General features: G+C 39.1%; 2 protein-coding genes across 3 annotated transcripts in view; one reads left to right on the top strand and one right to left on the bottom strand.

The window, feature by feature from the left end:
* CMC4 (C-X9-C motif containing 4) overlaps positions 1-12,091 on the top strand; it is a 540,756-nt gene that overhangs the window by 505,011 nt on the left and 23,654 nt on the right. The gene's annotated exons all lie outside the window — the stretch shown is intronic.
* BRCC3 (BRCA1/BRCA2-containing complex subunit 3) overlaps positions 1-12,091 on the bottom strand; it is a 49,134-nt gene that overhangs the window by 23,233 nt on the left and 13,810 nt on the right. For both annotated transcript variants that reach the window (XM_050775486.1, XM_050775485.1), the window contains exons 6-7: positions 9,252-9,340; positions 7,823-7,878 (exon numbers count right to left, since the gene is read on the bottom strand). In XM_050775486.1, coding sequence (XP_050631443.1) covers positions 7,823-7,878; positions 9,252-9,340 — 145 coding nt within the window. The remainder of the gene's footprint in view (positions 1-7,822; positions 7,879-9,251; positions 9,341-12,091) is intronic.

Genomic DNA, 12,091 nt, shown 5'->3' with positions numbered 1-12,091 from the left:
GGGCAGATCGCTTGAGCCCAGGAGTTTGAGACCAGCCTGGGCAACATGGCGAAACCCCACCTCTGTATTAAAAAAAAAAAAAGCCAAGCCTGGTGGCACATGCCTGTAGTCCCAGCTACTTGGGAAGCTGACAAGGGAGGATCCCTCGTCATGGAGACCATCCTGGCTAACACATCTCTCTCAGATATCGATAATCAAAACCACAATGAAGGATATAAGGATTGGTATAACACAGCTTAAGCTTATTCTAACAGGGATATAAGGAACTTATATCCAAGAGAAAATATACATATTTTCAACCGAAATGAAAAAGCTGTGAAAACTGACTATGTTTTAAGTCAGGGATCAGCAAACTCTTGAAGTAAAGACATATTTTAAGCTGTGTGGGCCACAGGGTCTCTATTACAACACTCACCTCTACAATCATAGCTGGAAAGGGGTCATAGACAATATGTAAATAAAGGGATGTGGCTATATTCCAATAAAACTTGATTTACAAATATAGGCCCCAGGCCAACCTGGCCTACAAGTTATAGTTTGTGGACCCCTGTTCTAGGTAACAGAGGAAATATTTTAAAAATCCATAAGGCTGATATCACACAGGCCACAATCAGTTAGCATAACGTAGTGTTAAAAATTAACATACTAGGCCTGGCGCAGTGGCTCACACCTGTAATCCCAGCACTTTGGGAGGCCGAGACGGGCGGATCACGAGGTCAGGAGATCGAGACCCTCCTGGTTAACATGGTGAAACCCCGTCTCTACTAAAAATACAAAAAATCATCCGGGCGTGGTGGCGGCGCCTGTAGTCCCAGCGACTCGGGAGGCTGAGGCGGGAGAATGGCAGGAACCCGGGAGGCGGAGCTTGCAGGGAGCTGAGATTGCGCCACTGCACTCCAGCCTGGGCCACAGAGCAAGACTCCGTCTCAAAAAAAAAAAAAAAATTAACATACTAGTCCCTCCCTCAAATCTAAACAACTGGAAATTTCAAAATTTTAAATTTTTAAATGCACTTCTAAATAATCCTAGGGTTGAAGAGAAAATAAAAATGGAAAGTATAAATTATTTACAAGTAAACAAACAAAAAACATCAGAACTACTGTACTATATATACATCAAAACCTGTGGGCCCAAAGTGAAGAGGAAAATTTCTGACCTCAAATGTATTTATTAGAAAACCAGGAAGATAGAAAATAAACCTGGTTTTCATCTCAAGAATTGAGAACAATACAACAATAAAATGCAAAGAAAATAGAACAAATTAATAAAGAGAAATGCAGAATTTTTTTTAAAGGCTAAGAAACTGAGTGTAAATAATGCTGCTGTGAGCATGGGTGCACAACTAGCTCTTAAAGACCCTGCTTCCTTTTTTTGTTTGTTTTTGAGATGGAGTTTCGCACTGGAGCGATCTCGGCTCACTGCAAGCTCTGCCTCCCGGGTTCCCGTCATTCTCCTGCCTCAGCCTCCCGAGTAGCTGGGACTACAGGTGCCACCACCACGCCAGGCTAATGTTTTGTATTTTTAGTAGAGACAGGGTTTCACCGTGTTAGCCAGGATGGAGAGACCCTGCTTTCAATTCATTTGGGTATATACCAAAAAGTAGAACTGCTGAATCACGTGGTAATAATATTCTTGATTTGAGAAACTACCATACCATTTTCCACAGTGGCTGTACCATTTTACATTTCTACCAACGGTGTACAAGGGTTCCAACTTCTCCGTGTCTTTGCCAACACTTGTTATTTTCTGTTTTTTAAAACACCTTTTTGAGATACGGATTTCAATTTTATTGGATATGCTCCTGGAAATAGGACTGCTGAATCATATGAGAGTTCTATTTTTTGTTTTTTGAGGAATCTCTATACTGTTTTCTTTTACTTTTTGATAATAGCCATCCTAACTCATCATGGCTTTTATTTGCATTTCTCGGATTAGTGATGTTGAGTAACTTTACATGTACTTACTGGCCATTTATATGTCTTCTTTGGAAAAATGTCTATTCAGGATCTTTGCCCATTTATAAATCATATTATTTGGGTTTTTTGCTATTGAGCTATATGAGTTCTTCGTATTATTTTGGATGTCAGCCCCCTTATCAGATATATGGGTTGCAAATATTTTTCTCCCATTCTGTAGGTGGCCTTCTCATTTTGTTCAGTTTCTTTTGCTGTGTAGACATTTTAGTTTGATGTAGTCCCACCCGTTTATTTTTTCCTTTGTTGCCTGTGCTTTTGGAGTCATATTCATAAAATCTTTGCCAAGACCAATGTCAAGGAGTGTTTCCTCTGCTTTCCACTAGTAGTTTTACACTTTCAGGTCTTATGTTTAAGTCTTTAATTCATTTTAAGTTGATTTTTATATATATGTGTGATAAGGATCCACTTTCATTCTTTCGCATGTGGGTATCTTGTTTCCCCAACACTATTTATTGAAGAGACTATCCTTTTCCTGTTGAATATTCCTGACATCTTTGTTGAAGGTTACTTGACTGCATAAGCATGGGTTTATTTCTGGGCTCTCTATTGTCCTATTAGTCTATGTGTCTATTTTTATGCCAGTACCAAATTGCATTGATTATTATAGCTTTATAATATACTGTGAAATCACATAGTGTGATTTCTCCAACTTTGTTCTTCTTTCTCAAGATTGCTTCGGCTATTCAGGAACTTTTGTAGTTTCATATGAATTTTATGATTTTATTTCTATTTCTGTGAAAAATGTTATTGGAATTTTGATAGGGATTGCATTGGATCTGTAGACAACATTGGGTAGTAGTGGGTGGGAAGTAGTGTCTCATTGTGGTTTTTATTTGCATTTCCCTAAAGACTAATGATTTGGGGCAATTTTTCACATGTTTATTGATCACTTGTATATCTTCCTTGAAAAAGCATCCATTCAAATCCTTTTACATCTTTTTTAAAATTTAGGTGAAATTCACATAACATAAAATTAACCATTTTAAAGTGAACAATTCAGCGGCATTTAGTACCTTCACAATATTGTACAACTACCACCTCTATCTGGTTCAAAAACATTTTCATCACTCCAAAATAAAACCCTGTACCCATTAAACAGTTACTTGACATTCTTCCTTCCCACCAGCCCATTGTGTTATAGCTGCCTATAGTATTCCATATGGTAACATGCTCTATAGGTTTATAGCATAGGAGCAATAGGCTATACCATATAGCCTGGGCATGCAGTAGGCTGTACCATCTAGTTTGGTATAAGTACACTCTATGATGTTTGCATGACAATGAAATTGCCTAATGATGCATGACAAGTATTTGTGTATCTAAACACAGAAAAGGTACAGTAGAAATACAGAATAAAAAACCAAAAAAAAAAGTACACCTGTATAGGGCACTTACCATGAATGGAGTTTGCAGGACCAGAAGTTGCTCTGGGTGAGTAATTGAGTGTGTGGTGAGGGAATGTTAAGGCCTAAGATATTACTGTACACTAATGGAGACTTTACAACACTGAACACTTAGGCTACAGTATATTTAAAATTGTTTCTTTCTTGGCTGGGCACCATGGCTCATGCCTATAATCCCAGTGCTTTGGGAGGCCGAGGCGGGTGGATCCCCTTAGGTCAGGAGTTCAAGACCAGCCTGGTCAACATGGTGAAACTCCATCTCTACTAAAAATACAAAAATTATCCAGGCGTGGTGGCACACACCTGTAATCCCAGCTACTTGGGAGGCTGAGGCAGGAGAATTGCTTGAACCCAGGAGGCAGAGGTTGAAGTGAGCCAAGATCCTGCTGTTGCACTCCAGTCTGGGTGATAAGAGCAAAACTCCATCTCAAAAAATAAATACATAAAAATAAAAACAAAATTTTTTCTTTCTTCAATAATTAACCTTAGCTTACTGTAACTTTTTTACTTTATAAACTTTTTAATATTTTGACTCTGATAACACTTAGCTTAAAACACACTGTACAGCTATACAAAAATATTCTCATTCTGTAAGAATCAACATTACACTCAAAGAAAATGATCATTGGAGCACTGTGGAATTCATATTTCAGATTAGGGATGCTGAACCAGTAAATATAATGCAAATATTCTAAAATCTTAAAAAATCTAAAATCTGAAAGTATTTCATATAAAGGATACTCAACCTGTGTTTGCTTTAAAGTCTTTATTACACAATTCCTACATGGGTGTCAGCTCATTGTTGGCATCTGTTAATGTCCTTTTCTATGCAAGTTGAAATTTTCTCAGTTCTTCACATACCAAGTAATTCTGAATTGGATTCCCAGTATTTGGAATATTATGTTGACACACTGGATCTTGTTTATATTCTATGGAGAATGTTGTTACTTTTGTTTCAGCACACAATCCACCTAGTTAGAGTCAAGTTCAATTTTCCACAGCCTTCTGTAGGCAGTGGTTCTAATTTTTCAGAGCCTTTGTAGTGGTCTTCGGTTCATACCTGCATGTGCACCACCTAGTGGTCAGTATAGGATATATGCGGTGGTCTATTGGTTAATTCTGTTCTAAATTATGCTAATTAGGATCAGATCCATGCATACATTGCTCAAGAATTAGCCCAGAAATTTATAAACAACTTTATGAAGTTGCTTTATCATGTTCCTCCCTTTATGTGATTTCTTGGACCCCTTTTGTTCCTCCTATCAGAAACATGAGACTCTAGCTACTCCTCTCTTGTTTTCCTCCATGATTTGGCCTGTGTATACACCAAATGTTTAATAACCAAGCTTTCATTCTTACATCAAAATAATAATAATAATAACCATTATCATTTGCAGTAACAGCAGCATCAAGAATTCTTCTACTTAATAGTTAATAATAACAATAATAATGATAAACTGTCTGGGAGGAAGTATGACAGCAATTGCTAAGACTCGTGTCCCAGAGCAAGATATCTCAGGTCTAGCACTGAGTGATACCTGAACAAAACAGCTGGCTCCCAACCTATTCACCCTAAAGTGAAGCCTCATGTTGACAAGCCAAGGCCACAAATAATGAGCTACCACTTCACTGTTTGTTGCTTTATTCTTAAAAAGGGATAGACAAGAAAGATTTTAAAAACTAAGCCAAAAAAAAATTATCAGAGGAAGCAGGTAACTGTAAAAAACAGAAGACAATCTAACATTTCAATATCATATCGATAAAATAAAAAGGGATACTGTCAAATGGGAATAACCACCAAATGTAGAAAAAATTCTTGAAAATTAAAAATATAAAATTGCCAAAAAAAACAGTTGGAAGATAAAATTTTAAAAATCCGAAACTAGAACAAAATAAAAGACACAGAAAATTTGGGTAAAAAGAGTCATTAGGTCAATTTAGGACCTTTAAATTGTGACTGATAGGAGAGTTCTAGAAAGAAAAAGGGAAAACAATAGGGAGGAATTATCAAAGAATAGAGAAAAGGTTATGATATCTCTGTCCTATTAACTTAGTGGGAAAAGGAAGGAGAGAGCTGTGAGAGAGGAAGCTGGTGATACATCTCCTTCTGCTAGGAATTCAAGTCCATGAGACAGGATTATATTGGATAAATTAAGGAGAACACTGACCATGAGAACAAGGACCACCATAACCAGCATGAGACCAGAAAGCCTCCTTTCCTTACAGTGTAGGTTTATTTAAGTCATCTTCCCAATACTTCTGATGCCATCTTAGAGTGAACATGGGGAGTAACGGAAGTAACTGAAGGAATGAGAAGTCATTCCCCAAAGACCAATATAAACTTGAAGAAACTGTTTAAATTATGGAATTGGACTGAGTTACAAATAAGATTTCCTCTCTCCAGGAACTAGGTAGGTTGTGGATTGTTTTATCTGGGGATACAAAACACACAAACAAACAAACAAACAAAAAACAATAGAGAATTGCCCAGAGCTGAAAGACAAGTACTTTCTGATTGAAGTGTACAGCAGTTTGAATAAAATATCCACATTCTAACTATATCATAGTTAGAAAATCATAGAAAATTTCACATCAAGAATAAAGAGAGATATCTAAAAGCTGTCAGAGAGAGAGGGGAAAAAAATGCCCTACAAAGGCTTATCATCAGTAACACTGGATGTTTAAAAACTTAGGAAGTTACTAGAGAGTCTTTTCCAGCAAAATGACACAGTGAACCAAGAAAGGTAACACAAAATCCAGACCACAATGGATCCAATCCAGGAGAATAATGAAGGAAAGTCCCAGGATGTCAGCTGTGCAGTAAGCCTAGAGAAGATACCAGATTAGGGTAAGAGGATAGTGGGTTTCAAGGGAGCAATCCTAGGAAAAGCAAGGATTCCAAATATTTTAATATTACTTCTGAGGATGTAGAGCTCTGGGAGATGATAAAGGCAGAAAAATAAGGGGAAAAAGCCACTCGAAACCCCATGTAAAAAACAAAAAGCTATATAAGAAAGGAAGTGGAATCATAGTACACTACACTGCTTGGCTGTACAGGGAATAATCTTTACATAATAATAACAATATAAACACTTTATTTTCTACTCTCAGAATCAACCATAGACAAAGCACAGAAAATGCAATTATGGTTACAACACAGAACACAGATGCTTACAACTGTGAAAATACAAATGCTTAGGGTAAAACTACAAGTGGCGGCAGGGAGCCAAAAAATATTGTCTACTGTCAATTGTTAATAGAAGAAATAAGCAAACTTTAAGATTAGAAAAGTAACCAACAGAAGAACAAAAAATAGTAACATAACTACATTGAGGAGAATGGAGATGGGGTAGTGTAAGTGAGCTAAATCCTCATTTGTGAGAGCAATATAACACAATAATAAAGAAGAATAGAAAACACCCAAAATTGGTAAATCAAGAAAGAACATCATAAGTATATTATTTGGAGATATCAAAGTAACAGAAGAACTAAAAGGAAAATTAGGAGAAAGAAGTGGTTCCATTTGAGGAGTGAAACTATTTATTATAAGCACTTCTGTACCATTCAATATTTTTACGCATATGCATGTAATAGTGTGGTGAAAATTTTTAAATTTTTTAAATTAATATTTCTTGACTAGGTATTTATCTATTTCTCTTCCACATCTTTACACAAATCGTAGCATACTGTTCTTCTACCCTGCATTTTCCATTTAACAAAATATCTTGGAGATATTTATGTACTACTATCAAGCTTCCTCATTTTTGTTTTTGTTTTTTTAATGGCTGCACTTTATTCCATTATATGAATGTATTATAATTGAGTTAATCAGTTCTGTACTGATGAGCATCTGATTTTTCCCAATTCTTTGACATTTCAAACAATGCTATAATAATAAATTGATAAATATTACAAGAAAAAAGGTAACAGTATTTGCTTCTATCTCCCAATTAGACAATGAATTAACATGGCATATAGTAGGTACTCAATTAAGATTTGCTAGTGGCCAGGTGCAGTGGCTGACACCTGTAATCCCAGTATTTGGGAGGCCGAGGCGGGCGGATCACCTGAGGTCAGGAGTTCGAGACCATCCTGGCCAACATGGTGAAACCCCATCTCTCTTAAAAATACAAAAATTAGCCGCGTATGGTGGCACATGCCTGTAGTCCCAGCTACTCAGGAGGCTGAGGCAGGAGAACTGCATGAACCCGGGAGGTGGAGGTTACACTGAGCCGAGATCACACCACTGCAGTCCAGCCTGGGTGACAGAGTGAGACTCTGTCTCAAACAAAAAAAAAAAAAAAAAAAAAAAGATTTGCTAATTTAGATTAAGTTAGATTTCAATAAGGAAATGGATCTATGCAAACATTTAAATCAAGTTTATGACACAGCAAAGACAAGATACAGCCCTCCAATACACACATAAGTCTCTCTAATACTTACTCTGAACTCTTTTGGGCCTGTATGGATTGGAAGCAAGTGTAGAGTACCCGGCCAGTCTATCAAAGGAAAAAAGAAAGAAAGAAATATCACAGAAAGAAAGATTAATATTGAGAAAGACCCCAAAAGCCCCTCTAGAAGTAGAAGGTTAAAAGAGATTCCTAAGATGGAATATGCCATAAATCAATTTCTGAAAAAGGATCATATGCTCAGTCAACATAAGATGGTCACAACCAAACATCTGCTCATGTAACAGCAGGGAATTGTTAACAAATACAAGAACCAGGAACCTAAGAACCTGAACATTCAAACTGCTATACTGAAAGCTGACAAACTTATTCAACAACTACTTATGATGACAATAAATAAATAAATGTATGATTACAAAGTTGAAAGCATATCAAATGATGTATAAAGTTCAAAGTACTGAACTGTAGTGTTTCTGGAAAACTGATTTTATGGAAAATATTCATTATTAACACAGATTCTGAGAATATAACTAATGCACTAAATAAGACACTATTGGTATTCTTAGCAGAATTCATACCTACAATGTTAAGTAGTAATTTTCTTTTTGTTTGAACTGACACATATTATAACCTCTTGAACATAAAATTCAAACAGAATTCAAATACAGAATGGCAAGACTGGCCACTGATCAAACTGCTTAAGCTCTATGAGCTTCTGGGTTGTCAGGGTTACAGCATATTTATATAAAGCACCTAATAAGTACATGCCATACAATAGGTGATAAATGGTAGTTGTTACTATTACTAGTCATCAAACTACATTCAGCATCCAACCACTTCTCATTATCTTCACTCTTACCACCATAACCAAACCTCCATCATCTCTTGTCTAGATTACAGCAATATCTTCCTAACAGGTTTCACTGATGCCATGGATTCCACCCCCACCCTCTGCCCACTGTTCAGTCTACACAGAAGCCAGAGAGATCCCATTAAAACATAAAGTCATCCTCCAGTTACTTCCCAAGTCAGAGTCAAAGTCAAGGCCTTACAAGATCTGGACCTCGTTTAGGACAACTAAATGAGTTATCATTCAAACTGGGACACTTCCAAGAGGGAAGGACAGTAGGATAATAGGGTAAAACTGGGACTGACAGAGGCAAACTGGGATGTATGGTCATGGTCTTCCTCACTCTGCTGCAGCCACACCAACTTCCTTGATGTTTCCTGAACATGCCACACTCACCTTAGGGTCTTTGCACTGGCTATTTCCTCTGCCTGGAACGTTCTTTCCCTAAGAAATCCACCAGACTTGTTCCCTCACCTTCTTCAGGTCCTGACTCAATGACCCTTTTCATTGAAACCTTTCCTGGCCATCCTATTAAAATTGCAAAGAGATTTTTCTCTACTCTATGTGTACACACACACACACACACACACACACACACACGCACACACAATACCTTCGTGTTCTTATCTTCTATGAAACAGGAAAAAATAAGTCCTACAAAGCCTTGATCCATCATCTGGTACATGGCTTGTGTGCGAACATCTGAAAATAAATGAAAATTTAAAAATCTTCTGTCAATAAACTGTGTCTCACAGACTTGACGATTTAAAGATAACAGTGACATATAATCTCCGTAGGATTCAGATTGTATAGGCAAAACAGGAATATATCCTAAGGACAATGTCAAAGTATAAATATTTTGCTAGGTTAGGGTAATACTATCGAAAAGTCTGCCATTAAATAATAAAACTCATTAATAACTCTAGCCTGCCTAGCCCAAGAGTAGCTCTGCTATGGAATGTGGTATAGAAAGAGAAGTTAAAAATTTCAGTTACCCCAAAACTTGATAATTTCCTCCATGGAGACTCAAAGAAAGGCCCTGGAAGGAGAGAAAGTATTTCCTAGAAAAAGCCTTTTGATGGACAGCTTCTAGGAAAGTGAACATATTTATTAGGCTTGCACCAAAGAACAACATTAGAAAGGATTAAAATATTAAATGCCAAAAATGGCCAGGCATGGTGACTCATGCCTGTAATCCTAGCACTTTGGGAGTCTGAAGCAGGCAGATCACCTAAGGTCGGGAGTTTGAGACCAGCCTGACCAATATGGAGAAACCCCTTCTCTACTAAAAATTCAAAATTAGCTGGGCATGGTGGTGCATGCCTGTAATCCCAGGTACTTGGGAGGCTGAGGCAGGAAAATCGCTTGAACCTAGGAGGCAGAGGTTGCAGTGAGCCAAGATCGTGCCATTGCACTCCAGCCTGGGCAATGAGAGTGAAACTCCAAAGGCTAAATTTAGTCTTCAGACCATTGTTTATAAAGGATACAAAAGATCACATGTCACCATGAAACACTGCCGATTACAGTTTTGCCCAATGGCTTACATTCAACATTCTTTGTGTGTATACCTTTTTGATCTGGATTTTGACTTCTCCCCAGTGTCTTCCTAAGTAAAGACTGACACCAAACAGTACTCAGCAATGAGTACAAAGGGAATTGGCTGAAAATACTGCTAAACATGCATAGCGTTGTAAAAATGGTCTCTGTACTGCTATATGACCTTGGTAAAATTCTTGGTACTGTTAAGCCTATTCCCTTATCAGTTAAATGAGAATAAACATCATGCCTTCTCTCATAGGGTTTCTGTAATTTTTAAATTGCAAAATTTTTAACACACATCAAAGGTGCTTCATAAACGTCACTTCCATTCAATTTTATCTATAACCACTGAAAACAACTAGTGTCCCCATCATGTCACCCAAACTGCTTTTTGTGAAGGTCACCAATGATTTATTCTTGGTCTTCAATTTACCTGATCTCAGCTGATCACTCCCTTCTTGAAACAGTCTTCACTTTGCCTCACGTTCTCACTCTTTCTACTTGTCTCTAACTTCCTGTCTCTGTTGCTGGATCCTTCTCATGTTCCCAGTCTCCAAATATTCGTGTGGCCCAGGGTCAGTGTTCAGTCCTTTTGTCTCTCTACCGTCACTCTTTGGGGGATTTCATCTAGTTTCGTGGCTTTGAAGCCACTCTCAACTCCTGCCCAACAATCTCCAGTCCCAGACTTCCACTCTGAACTCCAGAACTATAGTTGTCTACCCTGACGCTTCAACTTGGTTGTGTGTGTGTTTTTTTTTTTTTTTTTGAGACGGAGTCTGCCAAAGCGAGTCAGCCCTGCCCGTCCACTGGCTACCAAGAGTCCCCGACCTTGGGCCCCCAGAGGCTCAGACTGGCCTTGGTCACCCTCCCAGGGATGACCCTTGTACCGCCATCTTCCCCCGTGGGAAAGCATACTCTTCTCGCCGGCGAACCTTCTCCGGGAGGGATCGTTCTGGCACCCCATCGTAATGGATGTACCCGCTCTGAGCATTGGCTACCCCTTGGGAGACCACCTGAGCTCAGAGGGACCCACTCCAGCCACTGCTGCCCCTGAAGAGCTGTCATCCTATGGACGCTCATTCTCATCTCAGCAGCCTCGGACCCTGCACCACTCACCCTTGCCCCTCAGTATCCGCTCAGATATTCTCTCAGGCATTCTGCTTCCGGTCCAGACGCAAATCTACTTCTGTTCTCTGAGTGAAAGGCCTATTGGTGCTCTCAGAACAGCCAAAGACTTATTTCAGAAGCCTCCAACAGAGGTATGAGATGCTTTAATGACATCGGAGCATTCGCCTGGCCATCTTTGGGATATACTAGATGAGAACAGCTGCTGCTTGCTGTATGTTTTTGAGGATCGGCTATATAAAGTGGACTGAACCTTCAGAGCCGATTATTTGGCCAACACTAGGGTAATTCGAGAACAGGGATGGGCGTGCTTTGCAAGAGGCTGCCTGGTTTGAATAGACGACCGCCTATTCAAGGGGGCAGGCCCATTCAGAGAGGAAGCCGAGAGACTGGGAACGCCTTTCCTCTGGACTTTACAAGAGCTTTAATCCAGTTCTTACACAAGGATCCACCAGATGGTGCTGTGAGCAGGGGCTTCTCTCGGTTTCCTAAAGAAGGGGCCGGCCAGGTGCGGTGGTTCATGCCTGTAATCCCAGCACTTTGGGAGGCCAAGGCGGGCGGATCACCTGAGGTCACGAGTTTGAGACCAGCCTGGCCAATGTGGTGAAACCCCATCTCTACTCAAAATGAACAAAAATTAGCCGGGCATGGTGGCATGCGCCTGTAATCCCAGCTATTTGGGAGGCTGAGACAGGAGAATTGCTTGAGCCCAGGAGACGGAGGTTGCAGTAACCTGAGATCACGCCACTGCACTCCAGCCTGGGCAAGGAAGGGAGGGAGGGAAGAGAG

This window comes from Macaca thibetana, chromosome X (genome assembly GCF_024542745.1).
Source record: "Macaca thibetana thibetana isolate TM-01 chromosome X, ASM2454274v1, whole genome shotgun sequence".
In the NCBI taxonomy this organism is placed as follows: domain Eukaryota; kingdom Metazoa; phylum Chordata; class Mammalia; order Primates; family Cercopithecidae; genus Macaca; species Macaca thibetana.
The sequence above is the reverse complement of the archived record's forward strand: the minus strand, read 5'-3'. Positions and strand labels throughout refer to the sequence as shown.